The following is a 21,173-nucleotide window of genomic DNA, read 5'->3' as shown; positions in this document are numbered from 1 at the left end:
GCAATGGTATTGACGATGACCACAAGGCAAACAGAAACAGGCAAGGGGGAAGTTGCTGGGCTGCACACTCCCTTTTATCAATTATTTAAGATTCAATTTCTATTGATGTGGTGGTTTGACCCATTGGATAGCTGGAGGTGGGAAGAAGTGAGAAAAATGTTGTACCATTTAATTAATGACCAAGTAACACTTTAATTATATTACAAGACTATGCAATATATGTATCAACACATCACGACAAGAGAACATCAAGCATGATACGAGCAAGTAGCATCCAATGAAGTGAAAAAAAAAATGTTTTATTTCAAGCTCCAAATTAGCAATCTTTATCCCCAACAATGTTGTTCTTCAGGTGAGGAATACAGTCATACATAACTCACACATTTTAGATGCAAAGTGAAAGAGCACCATGATAATTTCGGATTATGATGTGAAGGAAAGCTTGAATATAAAAAAACACACCAATATTACCGACTTTCTTGTGTTCTAGTTTGGTTGCCTTGGCACTTTGGTGTCATATAACGAACCATTGCACATTTTAAAGAACATTTAGTGTAGCCTATTTCTTATTGCAGACAAAAGGAAGCAATACAAATTAATACACGCCCATGCTAAGTAAAAGCATGGAGATCGGGAGTAAAATATATAATTGCAATAGTCATCTCACTCATATTTGAAAAACTTTACGGTCATCTTTTCAAATCCTGGTGTAACATGTAAACTAATTCCATGCAGCCCAAATTGCCAATGACATCAGAATTGTAAAGTTACATGCCAACCCCATACCATGGATGGACAGGCATGGTAGGCCCAAGGCATTTTGGACGGTTTTAGAATATTCCATATGAAAGGTTACCAGATAACTCCATGTCCTGAGCGTTCCTTCAAAAACACATTGCAGTCTGGGATTTATACTCCATAGGTTCATATGAACTAAAGCAATTGTTCTAACACACCTGAAAATAATGATACTGAGAAGAGATGACCAGGACTGGAACATGTGCACCTGGGGACATGCATTCATCTGGTAACCATACTCGTGTGGCAATTTTTAACATGCAGAACTGATACATCCATTACACTTGCAAATCAAGACATTATTTACACTGGCACACTTTGAATCCACATGGAATATGTTGCCACTCCCATCTGAACTCCAGATTTAGTGACACCTACAGATGGCAAAGAAAACAGCACATTAAATGTGTGCTGCAGGATGCAGAGCGGCCCTAGCCACATCCTGATGTTGTTGGGGCAGACACTGTCATCTAAGCTGGCTGCGATGAGACAAGTTCTACTGTATCGACAGCAGCCAACGCACTCATGCAGCCTCATAGCACGAGTTCCACTTTTCAAGCATTCAGTTAAAAAGCAAGAACATATTGCACCAATAATCTATAAATTCAACATTTCTAAACTGCAACAATCTCCATTTTTCAGGGCGTTGTTCCTAAGTGAGCATCAACTTTAGGGGTGCTCTGCTCTTCCCCTGGTGGTTGCTCTGTTGAAAAGATATCTTCTTGGGGGACAGTTTTCACAGCGTGAAGTGCGTAGTTAAGGCTGGTACTATCGATCCAACTCCACAAGGTTGACAGTGGGTTATACAACATTCCATTCACAGTCTCAACAACAAAGCCATCTGCAGGAGGAAGGATGATAAAAGTAGTCATTTAGTGCTTTCCAATGACTGATTATTCAGCCTGTAGCAAAACAAAGAACTGGTGAAAACAACAATTTCTTACCAGAGGTTGCTGTTTACTGTCAGGTGCTTTTCACGCGACTTTTTGGAGTTTGGAAAAGCCCTCTAATATTTTGTACCTAACGCATAACTAATTCTAATATGCCAAGTTATGAGTCATGAATAGGAAAGTTTCTGATGAAGGCCCGAACTTATTTGAATACTGGTGAGTGTGGTTAAACACCAAAAGTGGCACCGTTTTTGCACCAAGTTGGTACAATAGACAGAGCAGATACCTTCATTAAGCACTCACAGAAGAAGATTTAGCACTCAGGCATTGTAAGGTCTACAATATTAGGAATCAGTCTTTTAAGCCTTTCACATCAACTTGATCAAACATGAAGAGAAAATGAGAAACTAAAATATACCAGACCTGGTCTACAAATGCTGTAGAGAATACTAAAGAATAAACATATTCCTGCAAAAGGGAGGATCAAAACAAATCTTCCATCAACAACAAGGAAACATTTTCCCATTTTAATCTACCTTTGTCATGTGTTATTACTCCATGTTTTCCCACAAGTTATAGAACGGTCAAGCAAATTGTCCAGAATTTCCATATATTCATGTCAGGTTCACTTACCTCTACTGTCAGATACAACTAGTGGAAATGTGCTATAGATACCAGAGGCCTTCGCCAAAGCCATACCAGAAGGGCATTATTATTGTTTGAATGTTATTATGGACTAGACATGATGAAGAACCTGAGTCTACTATCCATAACCAACAAGAGATTTTGGCCAACAGCAAATCTCCAGGATTATACTTACAATCATCACAGACACGCCTAGAAAGATTTACAGAGACTACAGCTATCACTTACCATTTTGAGCTGTCAAGGGGCAATTGGAATAAAGATGAATTAATATATAGGGTTTCAAGTGATAGAACTAGCAGTAGTGGCTAGAGCTTGTAAGAAAGCAGTCCTCTCTGAAGAAAAGTAACAAGCACATCAGGTGGCAGGGTATAGTATAAAACATTAACAAGGTGGTAGAAGAAATAACAAACTGCATTCAGATATCAGATGCAGAGTGCTTGCAGTTACAAGAAAACGTGGGAACATTTGACCAAAACAAAATTATATTCTTTGGCACGTCGTATCCAGGGAAGATAAAGTAATTAGGAATTCTTGCATGTCAAAAGCAGTGAAGAACTGGAGAAGACGTTGTGATAGTTTTAACGTTTATTTGAAATTGTACGAGTTGAGACATAATGAGGACAGGAACACAAAACCATACATTGTACAAATTAGACAAACTTTGTAATAGTAACAAATGAGTGAAAAGGTAATAACCAATTAATACTGCTGTGGAACAGATCTCAATCTACCAACAATAAAGTTAAAAAGGACACACAAGAATGACAACAGTTTCTGCGCTCCCAGAAACTGTTGTCATTGTTGTGTGTATTATTAGAGTTTAGGAGCAGTTGCATAGGATTATAAATAGGGATAAAGAAGCAGAACAACTTTTTGAGAATCTAGTCTCAGGCGGATCTATAGGTAATGCCATGAGACCTCCCAAACAGACGAGTAAAGAAGGTCTTAGAGCCAAGTTTATGAAACTAGAATCACTTAAACGGATTGAACTTAATAAGTGGTGGGATGCTGCGACTTTGAAGCAGTATTTGAAGTTGAATAGAATTCCTCGAGGATTAAGATCGCAAATCATACCAACATATGAAGATCTTGAACCTGATCTATACTTATCATGGGAAAAGGAACTTAACTCAAACTCTAGAAATCTTATTGCTATTTTGACAGAAAACGCAGAAAGGAAAATTACAAAGTTGCTTATTGAGATCTCTAAAGTAGAAGAGGAGATCAAAGAGATTAACCTTCCTGAAGCAACTATTAAAAATTATACCATTTTGGATGAGATAATGAATGAATTACAAATTGACATTAAACAAAGTAAAGCCAGAAAGCTCAAACGCGACGAAAGAGATTACAGCTCTGGTCGCGTTTACACTTTCGCTAAGAGGTTTGACTACTTAATTAAAGATGTATCTACTAGTAAACAAAAGAGTGGCACCCCATCCACTAGTGAAACTGAACCTGGGTCAAGTAATGTATCTAGTAGTGAAAATGAAGACAACCCTGAACCAATAGTTCTCCCAACACCAGAGACAACTTTTTTAGACGAGGTTCGCAGACTGAGGCGAGGGAACAGGGATTCAGAGAGGAACAGGGATACAAATGTAAAACAAGCATTGGAAATGCAATAGGTCTCGCAATAGGAAAGTTTTGAGTTTTTGGTGTGGATTTTTTTTTTTTGTTACGTTTTTCCCCTTCTAAATAAAAGTATTAATCGTGTATTTAGATTTGTGATTACTTTAGTAAATATGTAATGTAACATGTGTAGCATTATTAAAGGTACATGTTTTGTTTATTTCCCTGTTTTAAAACTATTGTTCTGAGAAATCACAAAGTTTTACCAATAACACAACTGAAATATATTTAAATTTGATTCTTCAATTTGTATTAAATTTTTAATTTTTGCTAGATAATATTTGAACTATTTGTTGTTGAATTGTTTGACAGATTGATGCAGTGGTTGGGCTGAGTGATGTTGTGGTGTTGGTGAGTGATGTTGCGCTGAGTGTTGTTGTTGTTGCGTTGAGTGATGGTGTTGTTGTGTTGATTGATGGTGTGGTGGTGCTGAGTGATGCTGTGTTGGTGCTGAGTGATGCTGGGGTGGCGCTGATTGATAATGTGGTGTTGCTGAGTGATGCCGGGGTAGCGCTGAGTGATGATGTGTTGATGATGAGTGTTGCTGTGTGATGTTGGTGTTGGTGTTACACCGAGTGATGCTGGTGTGATGGTGAGTTTTGATGTGGTGGTGCTGAGTGATGCTGTGGTGTTGTTGAGTGATGCTGTGGTGTAGCTGAGAGGTTCTGTGGTGATGCTGGGGTGATGTTGAGTGATGATGTGGTGCTGTGGTGGTGCTGAGTGTTGATGTGGTGGTGCTGAGAGTTGCTGTAGTGGTGCTGATTGGTGCTGTGGTGGTGATGATTGATGCTGTGTTTGAGTAAATTGATGCTGTTGTTGTGCTTATTGGTGGTATTGTTGTGTTGAGTGATGCTGTGGTGTTGTAGACTGATGCTGGTCTGTTACTGAGGAGAGGGTTGAGTGAGGAGAGGGTTGAGTGAGGAGAGGGTTGAGTGAGGAGAGGGTTGAGTGAGGAGAGGGTTGAGTGAGGAGAGGGTTGAGTGAGGAGAGGGTTGAGTGAGGAGAGGGTTGCGTGAGGAGAGGGGAGAGTGAGGAGAGGGTTGAGTGAGGAGAGGGTTGAGTGAGGAGAGGGTTGAGTGAGGAGAGGGGAGAGTGAGGAGAGGGGAGAGTGAGGAGAGGGGAGAGTGAGGAGAGGGGAGAGGAGAGGGGAGAGTGAAGAGAGGGGAGAGTGAGGAGAGGGGAGAGTGAGGAGAGGGGAGAGTGAGGAGAGGGGAGAGTGAGGAGAGGGGAGAGTGAGGAGAGGGGAGAGTGGGGAGAGGGGAGAGTGGGGAGAGGGGAGAGTGGAGAGTGAGGAGAGAGGAGAGTGAGGAGAGAGGAGAGTGAGGAGAGAGGAGAGTGAGGAGAGAGGAGAGTGAGGAGAGAGGAGAGTGAGGAGAGAGGAGAGTGAGGAGAGAGGAGAGTGAGGAGAGTGAGGAGAGAGGAGAGTGAGGAGAGAGGAGAGTGAGGAGAGAGGAGAGTGAGGAGAGAGAGGAGAGTGAGGAGAGAGAGGAGAGTGAGGAGAGAGGAGAGTGAGGAGAGTGAGGAGAGAGGAGAGTGAGGAGAGAGAGGAGAGTGAGGAGAGAGAGGAGAGTGAGGAGAGAGGAGAGTGAGGAGAGAGAGGAGAGTGAGGAGAGTGAGGAGAGAGAGGAGAAACGAGATGTGTCACATTTCATGAAAACATGGAAACAAGTGAGAAATGTAGAAGGTAAACTGATTTACATCCAAAAAGTTCACTGCTCTTAATTTTCGATTCAGCTAGAGGACTGGCCAGTGAAAAGGGAGGAGGGAGGAGAAGCTGCCGAGTAAGGCTGTGTGCGGGGAGAGAGAGGGGAGGTGCTGGCGGCTGGGGAGGGGGAGGAGAAATGCGAGTAGGTGAGAGGACTGGAAGAATGCAGGGGGCGGAGCGGAGCGGGAAGAGCTGCTCTTGGCAGGCTGGGGAACAGATGCTGCTACATGGAAACAAGTGAAAAATGTAGAAGGTAAACTGATTTACATCCAAAAAGTTCACCGGTCTTAATTTTCGATTCAGCTAGAGGCAGAGAGGTGGGGGGCTGCCTGGCTGGGCAGTGAAAGGGGAGGAGAAGCTGCCGAGATTTGAAGAGAGGGGAGGTGCTGGCGGCTGGGGAGGCAGGGGGCGGAGAGCAGAGGGCGGAGCGGGAAGAGCTGCTGGCGGAGCTCGGGAACAGAAATACGAGGCACAGAAAAGCGGCAATGAAATGTGCACCGAAACAGCAATGGGAGGAGCGTGGGTGTCATTCCATGAACAAGTAAAAGTCACTGCAACGAAAACATAAATTAAAAAGTCACTGCAACGAAAACATAAATTAACAAGAAACTAAGTACTGACGGCAAAGTTAGGGGAGGAGAAGTAAAGGCTGTGTTTGCGGGGAGAGAGAGGGGAGGTGCTGGTGTGGGAGGAGTGCTGCTACGGCCTGGGGGAAGCTGGCTGGGGAGGGGGAGGAGAAATGAAAGTAAAGGCTGTGTTTGCGGGGAGAGAGAGGGGAGGTGCTGGTGTGGGAGGAGTGCTGCTACGGCCTGGGGGAAGCTGGCTGGGGAGGGGGAGGAGAAATGCAAGTTTATGGCCCAAAAGCGCGTGCCTGTGGCCACGTGAACTTCATGAAAACCGCAGCAAAAAGCTAGTGGTTTCATGAGGATTTCGAGCACTTGAATTCTCGATCCCTCAATGCGCTTGCGCGCATTGTAGGTCACGAGACCTAAAAACTAGGAGAGGGGGGAGAGGCGGTAGGAGGTCAGTCAGGAAGAGTGGGGATGAGATCGTGGAAACCATTATTCAAACTGATGTAAAAGATACTGAAGATATTGAGATTGTTAATCTGTCGTCTATAGAACTAACTGATGATATGATAACTTTACTGAGCAAAGGTATGGGCTTCTGTCATATGGCTAACTCTGATTGGTATATGACGAAAATAGACCTGTTCAGATTTGTCAGAAAACTAAGACTAAAAAAGTATTTTGCAAATGTACCAGAAAACAAAAAGATGTAAGAATAAAACCTTTGAGTAATATTACCATACAAGAACTGAAAGAGACTCAATTACTACTCTCTATCACTGAGAAAGAAGATGATCCTGTTACTATGACCAAATTATTGGATGATTTAGAATTGGATAGATTCCTTAGTGAGAAGAGTGGACTTAAGGAGAAATCAAAATGGACACCAAATATCACATCTGGAAGTACTATAGAGGCTTTCTATAAAGCTGTAAATCAAGATATTGATAAGGAAATTGATCGAAAGTGTTGCGAGAAACCTAGACCATATAATGATAACTTAACAATAGGAGAAAGGTCTGCACTTAGGGAACTTACACGTAATTCAGCGCTAACCATACGCAGAGCTGATAAGGGAGGAAATATAGTAATCCTCAATACTGATGACTATAAAAGGGAGGTAATGTTACAGTTGAATGATGTTAAGTATTATGAGAAGCTAACTAGTAACCCTTTGGTACCTCTGACTAAGACCATTAATGATCAACTTAATATCTGGTATGATTTAGCGCTTCTAGATCATGATGAATATACATACTTGCGGGTTACAACTCCAAGGGCCCCATGTATGTATACTTTGCCAAAAATACATAAATGCAGAGACAATCCCCCTGGAAGACCTATCATTTCAGGGATCGGAGGACCAACTGAACGTTTATCTCAGTATGTAGACACATTTTTACAGATGCATGTTCGTAATCTACCATCTTTTATTGAAGACACTAAATTTGTGTTGAACTTGTTGCAAGATTTGGTGTGGGATGAAAGGATGATATTAGTGACACTAGACGTAGTGTCACTATACTCGAATATCGATCATGATCTGGGGTTAAATGCACTTGACTACTTTTTAAGTAGAAGACCGGCAGAACTATATGATCATACACGGATGGTACTAAAAATGACAGAAATGGTACTACACAATAATGTTTTTCTTTTTGATGGTCAGTGGTTCAGACAGCGTCTTGGTACTGCGATGGGTTCTAGATTCACTCCATCCTTCGCGAACCTCTTTATGGGGTGGTTCGAAGCGGAGAGAATCTGGGGCCCATCTGGAGAAAAGTGGATACAGTATATCCATTATTGGGGAAGATATATAGACGACTGTCTGTTAATTTGGACAGGCTCAGAAGATGAACTCAAGGAATTCTTTGAGTACATAAATGATAACAGACTGAATTTAAAATTTACTACTAATTACAACACTAGTAACATCACTTTCTTAGATATAGAACTCTTTACAGATAATGGAAAACTGTGCAGTCGTATGTATAGAAAACCAACCAGTTGTAATGCTGTACTGCACGCTAAAAGTTGCCACCCTAACAGTCAGAAGAACGCCATCCCCTATGGAGAGATGGTTAGGGCAAGGCATAACTGCACTAATGAGATAGATTTTGAAGATAACCTTGTAGACCTCTCAAGAAGATTTATAAAGGCTAGAGGCTAGATAGAGGCTATCAAAGCAAAGTATTTAAGAAAGCAATTGAGAGGGCGAAGAAACTAAAAAGGAGTAAAACGCTAAGCAGTAAACCCTGTAATAAAACTATCAGACAAACCAGACTAAGATTGATTACAGACTATAGCTCTGATAGTGCACACCTGTTTAATATCCTGAAAAAAACATTGGTATCTACTTAGTATGGACAAAGATCTTCTTCCATACGTTGGTAATACACCAGGGGTGACATTCAGAAAAGGACGTACTATTTCTAACTACGTCAGCCCAAGTTACCCTGTAAAAGTAACAGAACCAGATAGACTTACGACTAGTACAAAAGGATTACACAAATGTGGCAAGTGTAGCTCGTGTAGGTGGGCAATAAAGAAAGTTAAGACTTTTAATTACAATAACACTGGAGAATATGTTATTGACCATTTTATTAACTGTGATACCACATATGTGGTTTATGTAATTGTGTGCACCTGCAAAAAGATCTATGTGGGTAGTACGACAAGGAAATTGAAAGAAAGAATGGTGGAACACTTCAGGGCACTAAAGACAGGAGATACACGCTACCCGGTAGCATCACACATGGTAAGAAACCATGAAGAGAAAGAAAAGCACATATTTAGCTACCATGGCATTGATCATGTTAAGAGAGACCCTAGAGGTAGCAATAGAATGATACAACTGCGACGCAGAGAAGTTATGTGGCTGATGAAACTCAGAGCCGTTGAACTTGGCCTAAACATTGATCACTAATTTGAATATTATTTAGGTCAAGAGTAAAATGTATTTACTGATATATGTCTGAGACTGTATAAAATGTATGTGATCTTATTCCCTGCTATCCTACCTGTACCTATTTTCCCTCTCTATCCTTCCCGTTAGAATACATACGTAAATGAAAATCTAATCAGCAAATATACTATTCAACACCCCCAATCATCATCTATAACCCGCGGTATCCGAATCTACAATACACCTGTGATAATGAAAGTTAACTATAAGAAATAAGTAAGCTCTAAACTAAGTACTGGCAAGTAGTTATAATTAGTAAGTACTACGTGATTTAGATTGCCCATTTATTAGATAATAGGTCTACTATTAATCATGGATATTAATATTAATAAAACATTATGAAACGTGAAGTGGAAATGTTACGTTGTGAATATTTAATTTAACACTACAATTAATTGATGTATTTATATATAAATCGCAAAAAACAACGAGTACATGGAAAACGATATTGCATTAACTAACTTATAATTATTTTGAGTACAAAGAAATATTTGAAACTTCAGCCCAATTCAAAATGGCTGAACTACAGTCCGTCGAGTGAAAGAATATAGATGTAGTTCTATTATGGGTGTATATTGATCTTAGTTGTTTAGTAAAAATGATTCAAGAACAGTTAATACGTAATTTAGGATTCTTTTATAATCGCTGATAGTGACTGTATGAATAAAATACTAGGCAAAGATGGCGCCCACAATTTAAGACTATAAAAAGCCATTACAAGATGGCGTCGGTGTAGCACGCGAGAAATTACTGAGGCGATTTCAAGATATACGGTGAGCGGAATGGGCAACTTATTGATGTACTGTAATAGGATTAGGACCTAGCAATGTATGAAATACTAAGTCTGGTTACATTTACTTTACAGAATCGCGGACCAAGACTGCCATTAACTGCAAAAATTGCGATAAGATTAAAATTGCAGGTAACAAATGAGATTGGTAGTTCAAGATAGTTAGTGAGATATACGATGTTAATAATGATAAACCCCTTAATTAGAAATAGTTAACTAATGAGACTAGTAGTAAAACTAGATCAGTAGGACAAAGGATGCCAATATTGATATTTTCATTAAATATTATTACTCTAGAATAACGAATATTGACAAGGGATACCTAATCACAACAGCTATAATACGAAATTGTGCTACAGAACTGCACGCTTCCAAGTACGAGGTGAGCTAAGTGAGATACCTAGCTTGATGTACAATGTTGGATCGATAATTGGATGAATGGGCTATGGCTTATGATAGGGGATGTGTTGCTTGTTGTTAAAGCTAAACGCTGAATTGGAATTAGTGGATAGGACCTTGCGTATATAATCTCAACTGGACCTTATATTGGTAGGTTGAATAGATAAAGATACAACAGCTGCTACTGTAATTCTGAAATCTATATCTGGGTCCTGCCCACCTGGTAACTCTATTTCTAATTTTAGTTAAATTTACTTTCTATTTTTCAACTCTATTTCACTATGGTGACTTTAGTTTCATACTTGGCATTAGGGTCTATAAGTGATGTCTTTACTAGACCCCACAGTAACTCGGTGGTCTTCTTAAAGACAAGAATAGTTTATTGTTGTACAACATATTAATTGTATTTAGGTTACAACTAAGATTATTGTAATTGTTTACAGCCCTGAAGAAGTCTGTATGTCAAAGACTGACTAAGACGAAACACGAGTTGGCTGTTCTGTTGAAATTTAATTTGGAAGAAGAAAAGTTAAAGAATAAAGAAAAGAAAACTTGAAGAAGGACAATACAATTTGTGGACTGTAATTGACTATTTTGAGTGCTTGGTGGATCAATTTGTTATAAAGTTAAAAAGGATTACGTGCAAAATCACAAATCTCAAACGCAATTAAAGTAATTTTTTATATTCGATCATCTTCATTTAAACTAAAATTGAATCTTCTAAAATTTCCTACATGTTAAAAAAGGCAGGAAGATTGCTTGTAAATCTGTGCTAAAAATTAAACAGGGAATAATTTCAGTTCTGCCCCAGCTATCTCTAACAGTCACCAACATTAATATTTTATGTAGCAATCTGCACTGCAAGATTAGGAAGGCTACCTGAAATCTGTCTAACATTACACAAGCCTGCCTCCCAAGAAATAAGTTACTTACCAGTACTTACAGTTTTCCAGCACTTATATCTTTCATACACCTATACATGCTTATGTCATGCCACGTAGCCAGACCAGGATCCACAGTATCATTAAACATAGCAGTAAATATGAAAAGAGCTACAGGCAAGAAATAGTGTTCATTTTGTTGCACCTTCATCTCATAGAAAACTGCTCAAACTTCAGCCAGTGAGAGGAATGCACGACCCCCCCCCCTCCTCGCCCCCCCCTCCATATGAGAACACAGCTCAAATCTCTCTGCTGGGGAACAGGCCATTTTACATCCCTCTCTTTCCCTTCAATGTTCGGTATATGTTTCAAAGGGGGTCGGGGACGCTCAATGGCTACAACTGGATCGTGGGAAGACCAGATCATCATTCCTCTGTGCCTCAAAAAGCCTTAGGATGATGGCAGGACTGCCACAAAATTACCAAAGACCTCCTGTTCAAGGATACACCTCAAGAAGTTTGTGATGACAACCAATGCTAGACTGGAGGAGAGGGGTTCATCTTCAAGAACTCTACATCCAAGATGTATGGCTGGCACCAGAGAGGCAGTTACAAATCACTGTCCTAGAGTTGCAGAGCTTCAGGATTTTTTTTCAAGGGTCAATAACTCTTTCATACGGATCAGAACAGAAAACAGCACCTCAATATTTTATGAAAACAAGCAGGGAAGCACAAGAGCACCAGTCCTGTCAGAAAAGGCTCAAAGTTTCTAGCGCTAGGCTATTGTTCGCAAGATCAAACTATCAGTGGATCAGTTGACTGGCAGATGCCCTTAGCAGATCCAATAATGACTGCCATAAATGGCACGTTCACTCCTATCAGCCCTACAGAATTTCCCATCGGTGGAATATCGCAATTAGACCTTTTTGTGAACACAAGCAGAAAAAATGCAGATTCTTCAAAAGTAGGCAGTGGCAACCTGGGACATAGGTGGGTTCGTGTTTTTAATGAACAAGTACAGGATATTTTCATTTGCTTCTTCCAAATCCCACCCTCCTCCCTTTACCCTTGTGTTTCCCACAATACTCATCAAGCTCAATAAGTAACTATCAACAACACTTAATAGCCTCACCGTGGCCCAAGCAGTAAAGGTTCACAAAGCACCACTTGAAGAGTCGCCCGTATTTCTCTTTTCCCGATTGTCCAGACCTTCTCGCAAGGCAAGGGATTTAAGGTGCTTCACCACAACCCTGCATCATTCATTCTGACAGCGTCTGCCGGAGCATGTAGAAATTGCACACTTGAATATTCCTCGTATTGTTAAGGGTTTTTGGCAAGAACTTTAGCTCAATAGGAACACACAAGCTGAAATGGAATACATTTTCCTTGTGCTGCCACCAACAGGATTTGCACCTGTTATCGTCAAAGCCTCAACAACTTTTACAGCACTTTTGAGTTTTACAAAACTCTGGCCTGAAATCCATTTTAGTGAGAGTTACTTTGCCGCAGTATTTCACCTTTCAGAAGTGCATCCAATACTTTCACTTTTCCTCCCAGCCATCCTTATAGAATTTATATGAGGCTTTATGCATGGTTCCCTTTATTCTGTCATCCTCCAGTACCATGGGAAATCAGCATTGTCCTCTCCCAGGGAATGAAAGGACTAACAGCCCGGTCATGGAGTGGGCCAAAAATAATTTCCAGAACGTTTTATTTTTCTTTTGTGCTCGCATCTTTATTGGAAGTTGGTGAGAACAAAGACATTTGTACTCTGTAATAGTCTCTTTTGGTGACATCAAATGAAAGGGTATCCTTTCTCCAAGCAGCACGTCATTAGATGTATTTCAGCATGCATTACCCTCTCTGTTACCTTCTGCACACGCACACAGACATACCTCTCACCTTGACTCACAAAGGCACAACTGTCACCCTGCTCTCGTAGACACACCACTCACTCACATTGCACTCACACTGGCAGACCACTCACCTTGCACTTAGAAGCATGAGTAACTCTTACATACCGGACTCTGCTACAAATGATTTCAATCTGAGTTATGTGACCCGGGTGCAAACATGGCACCTCCACATAGGTAAGGTAAGACTTTATTTGCATAGTTACTTAAAACCATTGCAATACATACAAAAAAATAAAACCATATTTAAAATGTTCGTGCTCCCTCATGAGCGTCACAGCGCGAACAACTAAAAACACTTCTGTGTCATTACAGATTATAACGTCCAGAATGATTGTGCCTTTGCAACCTATAAGAAAAATGCGATCTGCTGTGACAATTAGTCGTCCATTTAGTAAAACTACCCCAGTAATCCGATACCCTGCAGATTAAGAGTCAGTTTGGCATTTTTGCCCGAGCTTCTTCAAGGAATCTAACTACCCTTGTGTTCAATTGTGGCGATGAGGGATCAAAGCATGCCAAAACTGCTTGTCTCCTTGTCCTGATCCCTCTTTGATTAAAGGGAGTTTTTAGCAGCCGCCTCCTTTCTTGACGCATCTCCGTGCAAGTGCAGATGATATGTGTGATGTCGCCCTGATCCTTTTTGCACAGGCTGCATAGAGTGAATGCCTGCACCCTTTTCCAGGGAGGGAGCTGCTGCGTGGTTGGTAACACTCCCAGCCGGAACTTTAAGAATTTTAATTTCAGTACTTTTGAGTATCCCAAGTTAAAATAAAGTTGTGGGGCTAGGGTCTTATATGTGAACAGAGTCATCCAGGCGTGCGCTCTGACAGAAAAGGTCGCCTTATCCTCTAGCAATGAGTGCATCTTCAGCGTCTTCCACACCGTTTTTTTAAACGCTGAATGGAGGCAGTGTGTGTCCCATAAGGGGGAAAGGCCTGTGGTTGACAATGCCTCCTGAAGATATTGACCTGCGGGTGAGTTCTGCCTCAGTTAGATCTCTTGCCAGAGGAGGTGTGTTAGAGTTTGCTGACCTGATCTTGTGCCAGCAATTGACGAAAGCTCCGTAGCTGGCCCAGGTTTGCTTTATCAGACCAAACTCCAGTCAAATTTGTGCCGGTGAGGTGTAGGTCGGGAGGCTGAACATTGTTATATATGCTTTGACAAGTGTTTTATCCAGGAGATTACTAACTCTCCCACACAGTACCTCAGCACCGTACGTAATAGAAGGTAGTATTTTAGCCCGGGCTACCATCAGGAGTGGACTCAGAGTGGGGCCAAGCAGTTTAGCTGATAATCCTTTCCTAGAAAGTGCAAGGATCATCCCTTTCCTTTTAATCTCCTCTTGCTGGCGACTGAATGAACCTTCTTTGTCTATGTAGATTCCCAGATACTTGTAAGCCTCTGTTGTTTCAATATGTTTGTTACCCAGGTACCATCGGTAGCTCTTTTTTCGTTTCCTGTTGATTGTCATGGTCCTCGTTTTGCTTAAGATTATTGAGAGACTGTTTTCTTCTACGTAGACCTCTAGGCAATTCAGGAGATGTTGCAGGCCCACTGCCGTGTGGCTGAGAAGGACTACGTCATCCGCGTAACGTAAATTAGATAATGGGGAGCCCCCTAACCTGGGTGCATGTGAATTACAGTTATTGAGTGCCAGAGTTAGGTCTGTCATGAATAGATTGAATAACATGGGGGCCAGCACGCAGCCCTGTTTGAGACCTTTCGATGTTTTGATTTTTCTTGAGAGATGCACTCCTGAGCCCAGTTTGACTTGAACCCAGGTGTCGAAATGTAGGAGCATGATCATTGATAGAAGGTTATTAGGGATGCCCCATCTGGCTAACTTAGACCACAGTTTGGGCCTCTCCACATTGTCAAACGCGGCGCTATAGTCAATAAAGAAGACATGGAGCTGAGTTTTCCTGATTTTTGCCATGTCCATTAACAGTGACATCGCCATGATATTAGTTATTGTGCCAGAGTTTTTTCGGCATCCTGTCTGGTTTGGCGGGATTATTTTGTTGTTTTCTGCCCAGATTGACAATTCCTCCAGCAATGTACCCGCAAAGTATTTGGCTTCATTATCGATCAGGGCTACTAACCGATAATTAGCTGGTAAATTCTTGCTGCCCGTTTTATGGATTGGGATGATTGTCAACCCTTTCCATGATTCTGGAATTATGCCCAGATGTCGTACTTCCAGAAATAGTGAGTGGAGTATTTCTGCCCAGTCCTCTGGATTTTCCTTAAACAATGCTGGTGGGATTCCGTTCGACCCTGTCCCTCCTTTCTTCCCTTCTTGATCTGTTTTTTAATTAAGAGCTGTTCAGTGGCAGGTGAACATTTGTCGCTCTGCAGCTTTCCTCCAGCAGGTTGAGGTGTACGGATTGCCATTAGACGTAAACCCGCTTCGGAGTTTACAGAAGGGGTGCTACCGCTTTCCCTGCTCCAATTGATGGTGTCAACTGCATCCTTGGCTATTTTGTTCTTCCCCGGCGTTTGTTAGGTGAAACTTTGGCTGTTGAACTGGGACTTTAAATCACTTGCCCATGTTTCCTCTAGTATGAAGGAGGTGAGGCCCCCATGGTTCGGGTGTATTATCTTATTTACCGTTTTCCAGAATCGATCACTGGCATTATGCTAGAGGTTGTGCAGGAGTTTAGCCCAGATATCCTGTTTATTGTTGTTGTTAATGTTCCATTTCAACCTCTTCAGTTTGGTTCTCTGTTCCCGCACGTTAGAAATGAGCGATATATTGCCTGGGTCATGGCGTTAAGATCTTAACAAGCCATTTATTGATTTTTTTAAGTCCTTTTAGTTATAATCTTTGACTCATGGATAGCTTATGCTGTTGTGACTGTCCGCGAGAGCACCTTGATTTTATGTCTGGTGCCTTTAAAGTGCTGAGGTTGATTGTAAAATGTTCCCAGGAATGTATCTGGTTCTTGCCAGGTGATGGAGCAGATATAAGGTTGATTGCTGTATCTGTCAAAGGCTTTATGGATTCTGTCGAGAACTTAATCCTCTTATAGTTGGTTGTATAACTTGAGCCTAATTGTAAAGCAGGGTAGATGTTATGCGCAGCAATACCCGCTAAAGTAGCCTCTTGTGGACGATGATCACTATCCCCTATGTTGCCCATTTTGAAGCCTGTTACGTATTGAAACAGCGAAAGGCTGTCAAACGTATAGTCTATAAATGAGCTTGTTAGCTAAGTGTGGTAGCTAGCCGCTGGGGGAGTGTCATTAACTGTTCTTCGGTTAAGGGCCCTCAGATTTAGGTGTTCAAGATCTTCCAGGAAATGTGTTTACCCTGTTCGGCCTCCCATTTTTTTTTTGTTTGAATATGTTTTATTGGTTTTACAATGTTGAAACACCACACATTCCAGTGCGTCAAGCAATAGATGTAACAAACCATTCCAGTAAATCATTATATCAATCATAAACAATGTTGGTACATCTTGGAACATTGGTCATATATTACAATTTATAAGGCGAGTATAGAAAAAAGAAATAAGATTAACTCCCAAACGGTGCTGTATAATTAAGGGTGTGTCTCATCTTTACTGGCCAGTGGGTTCGTTACAGGAACGAGCAATGTAATAGGTGCTTGAGAAAAAAAAGAGGGGTATCATGTTCCCGGCGTCCTGGTTTGTGTGTGCATAGGAAAAACGTGTTGCGATAGGCAGTTGACAGTGAACCGCTACGTATGCGAACTGTGAGGGTGGCATGTGGCCCTTGGTCGTGTTGCAGCATGGCAGTATCCGGTGGACTTGCTATTCCCCCCGCCTTCGCTGGGTCTTAAGTAAGTTGCACGCCATCCTGAGTGGTCTCATCTGTATACCTTGTGTGCGAAGTAAGATTAAGGATAAGAGTAATATATTCAACATATTATGTTCCAAACAATCAAACAAGTGTGTACTTTGGCAAAGCCGTTTTGACACCTAAAACTAAGCCAACAAGGGGGGGGGGGGGGACTTTGTGGGTGTGCAAAAGAAAAGAAGGCTGATCTAACTATATATGGGAAAAAGACAGCAGAGGGGAGAAATGGTTGAAATAAAAGCAGGAGAGTACAAAGTAAAAGAAAAGAAAAAGGGTTAAAATTGCAAGCAGTATGTTTGTATATGTCCATGAGTGTGCATCTCAGGTGTCATGAAGGAGTCAGTACTGGGGTGAGGGTGCATGCGGAGGCCCATCACGGCCATGATCTGTTAATGCCAGGTCTCGTATGTTGTAAGGGAAAAGGGAGGGTGGGTGACCGTTGCTTCGCAGGGCAACAGTGTTGTCGTGTGCCGTAGGTACAGTATATTATGTGTTGGCGAGGAGAAACCCCATCACATGTGTGTGTCGCTCTCCATCGCATCTGTTGCCCAGGTCCAGTCCGGGGGGGGAGAGGATCTAAGTGACTCCCTGATCGAGACACGCCTGATGGAAAGATCTCAGAGTGTCGTCCCAGAGTTACGCTATGGGGAATTTCCTGAGCCCTGCTGTCTCTTCTCTATGAAGGGTGATGCTTTCTGCCCTTGCCCAGTTATCGAATGAGGCAGGCCAGTGCTTGATATGTGGGGATTCGCTATGTTTCCAGCGTTTAGTGAGGAGTCTTTTGGCCGTAATAAGTCCAAGGTCCCAGAATCTGGAGAGGACTTTATTGTGTTTCACCCTTTTATACAGGCCTAGCAGGCACGTCTACCATGTGTGTTGTAAGTCCTCGTCAGTCTCCTTTGCCAAAAGCGACGTCACAACATGCCAGTACAACTGTATCCTCGGGCAGTTCCAGAGCATATGAAGGAGATCTGCATCGATCAGTGAGCATCTCGGGCACGCGGCGGTGTCGGCTGCAAAGTATTGATTAATCTTATTTGGTGATAAATATGCTCTATGCAATATATAAAATTGAATGAGTTTGAAGCGGGAGTTACGTGGAATGTGGGTGGGGCCTGACAGTATCATTGTCTATTCCTTATCTGTCCATTCCCTTCCCCTGTCTGCCGCCCACTTATCTCGCAACGGCTGGAGAGTAATCTGCGTGTGTGACAGTAGAGCCTGCGCTAACCAAAGAATCACGTGTGACCCCTTCCCCATAACGTGTAAGTACTGCACCAGCAGGTGGGTCGGTAGCTCCTCAGTAATGTCGCCCCAGGCTTGCGTGTACGTATGTTTGATGGAAGCGTGTTGCAGAAACTGCCCAGCTGGGAGACCCGTGTCCTCGGCTAGCGTCCCAAAGGGAATTAGGGCACCAACCGTGTACAGGTCTGCCATTGTGTCCACTCGGACTCGCGCACACTGTTCCAGCGCAGCCTACGTCACTTCCCCGCCGGCTCGGGGGGTGCCTAGGAAAGGGAGTATCGGGGCATAGGGCTTCACTGCGCGTGAGAATCATAGGCTGCGTATATAGCATTTGCGGGCCACAGCCAAGTGTAGCTGCCATGGGCAGGTAGTTTGGTCAAGGCGTGAAACAGTGTGTGGATCTGTGTGAGGGTCAGCATCGTCGTGTCCGTAGCTGTGTCGCACAAATTCTGTCCACTCAGCCAACCGGCCACCCATTGCAGCTGTGCCGCAAGATAACAGAGTTCTTGGTTGGGAACCGCGAGACCCCCTGCAGTGTAGGCGCATAGAGCTTTGCCAGCGCTACACGAGGCCTTCCGGTGTGCCAAATAGGGCCCCTGATCAGGGTTTCCAGTTCTCGAAAGATGCGAGCCGGAACATATACTGGGATGTTGGAGTAATAATATAACAGCCTTGGCAGTACTATCATTTTTGTTAGCGTCACTCGGCTAGGGACATTGAGCGGTGGGTCTTCCAAAAGGTTATTTGCGTCTGTATGGAGGAAATTGCCCTTACTAGGTTGCCCTCTAGTACATCAGGTAGGGATCTGTGGATGTAGACACCGAGATATCGGAACGTGGTCGGGTACCAGGCGAGCCGCTCGCCATTGATGCTAATCTCACTTTCTTGTGTGTCTGGGCTAAACGAGTACACTACAGATTTGGTCCAGTTAACCCTGAGCCCTGACATTGCCTCAAAGGTGCGAAAGGCGTCCGACAGCGTCGGTGGTAGGTGGGTCAGGTCTTTAATATACAGGAGCAGGTCATCAGCATATAGCGAGACCGCATGGATGCCGTCCGCCAATGGGATTCCCCACTCCGCGCCATGGGCTCTCAGTATTTCCGCAAGAGGCTCCATCGCTAACGAGAAAAGCAATGGGGACAGTGGGCATCCCTGTCTGGTGCCTCGCTTGACTCTAATAGTTTCAGACAATAGTCTGCCTGTGCGGACTCGTACTGTGGGCTTCTGGTACAACAGGCTCACCATGTCTATGTAGTCATCTCCGAGATTATATTTTCGCAATACCACCATCAGATAAGGCCATTCCACCGAGTCGAAGGCTTTTTCTAGGTCTAGTACCAAGCACCCAGACCGTGGCCATTGTCGCGCTGCATACTCCTGCACCCTAAACAGTCTCCGTATATTATGTGAGGTACTCCGTGTGGGTACGAAGCCATTTTGATCCCCATGCACCAGGGTGGTTACAAAGGGAGCCAGCCGTTGGGCTAATGTAGAAGCCAAATTCTTATAATCGGTATTTAAGAGGGCTAGCGGCCGGTACGAGTGTGCTGTCTGTCTGGTTTCGGAAGGGAGATGAGGTTAGCCTCATTCAGCGTGGGGGGAGGGAGAAGTCCTCGAAAGCTGCCGTGTACATTCGGAGCAGTTCCGGAATCAGTATGTCAGAGTAAGCTTTAAAGAACTCTGCAGGCAGCCCATCTGGACCCGGGGATTTGCCATTGGAAAGAGCAAAAATGGCTGCGCGCAGCTCATCTGGCGTGAGCGGGGCCTCTAAGTCATCGCGGTGGTTGTCGTCTAGTTCCGTCAGAGTTATGGCTCGGAGGTACTCAGTGATATCAGCGAGGGTGACTCTCAGCAGAGAACCGTACAGCACACGGTAGTGTGCAATGAAAGCCTTGTGAATCTTGTCTTGTGTGTAGACCACCTCATCACGGTCGGTGCAAAGGGCCGTCACTGGCATCATGCGGTCCTCTTGTCTGATCAGCCAAGCCAGCAGCTTACCGGGTTTGTCATCCATGTGATGTGTGCGCGCTGAGTGGGCCGCATAATTGAGGTGACGTAGCCTGTCCAGCAATCGCTCATGTTCCGCGCGAGTTTCTAATGCTCGCTCCTCATCGTCCTCCCTCGCCTCTTGTTCCCTCTGAAGCAGGTCCATCTCAATCTGTGTCAGATCCCTTTCCAGTTGCTTCCTAACGTTAAATTGCATGCCTAGGCAGTGTCCCCTGATCACTACTTTGAACGCGTCCCATTCTACTTGAGGGGTGGATGCAGTGTCCGTGTTTTTCTCAAAATAGTGCGCCGCTTGTGCATATATGGAGTTCCGGAATGGGGCGTCCAGGAGTAGGTCTGGCTGCAGTCTCCAGGTGGGTATGGGTGGATGTGACTGCGCCCACATCAGGTCCAATATGTGCGGATTGTGGTCCGAGTGTGTGCGACCCATGTAATATGTGTCCGTAATGTGGGGGAGTAATTCACTAGACACCATGTATCTGTCCAGTCGCACATGTAGAGAGCGTGCACCTGAGTAGTAGGAATATACCTTGGTGAGTGGATTACGGCTACACCAGGCATCATGTAAGTCCCACTGTGAGGCCCAGTGTAGTAAGGCTTTAATAGCATTCTGTATAGGTGTGCCATGTAGTGGTGGAAGAGAGAAGTCTAACATTATGTCTAAGATACAGTTGTAGTCCCTTCCCAGCTCCCAGGGAATCCCATGCCAAGGTGACAGGCCAGCGAATAGGCGTGTGAAAAAGTCAACTTGATCCATGTTAGGGGCATACAACGATGTCAAAACCACCGGGCACCCATCCAACCTGCCGTTCACTATCACAAATCTGCCCTCCGGGTCTATGTGAGAGTGTGTAACTGTTAAAGGAGTCCCCGGTCTCGCCCATACCAACGCACCCTTGGCATAGGAC

At 43.3% G+C, this 21,173-nt stretch overlaps 1 protein-coding gene across 1 annotated transcript in view; it reads right to left on the bottom strand.

Moving 5' to 3' along the window:
- Nucleotides 1-278: 278 nt before the first annotated feature.
- Nucleotides 279-21,173, bottom strand: part of COQ3 (coenzyme Q3, methyltransferase) — a 126,393-nt gene continuing 105,498 nt past the window's right edge. Inside the window, exon 7 of the mRNA XM_078648215.1 lies at nt 279-1,639. Within this exon, the coding sequence (XP_078504341.1) occupies nt 1,437-1,639 (203 nt within the window). The 3' untranslated portion in view covers nt 279-1,436. The remainder of the gene's footprint in view (nt 1,640-21,173) is intronic.

This window comes from Lissotriton helveticus, chromosome 6 (assembly GCF_964261635.1).
Source record: "Lissotriton helveticus chromosome 6, aLisHel1.1, whole genome shotgun sequence".
NCBI classification, from domain to species: Eukaryota; Metazoa; Chordata; class Amphibia; order Caudata; family Salamandridae; genus Lissotriton; species Lissotriton helveticus.
The sequence above is the reverse complement of the archived record's forward strand: the minus strand, read 5'-3'. Positions and strand labels throughout refer to the sequence as shown.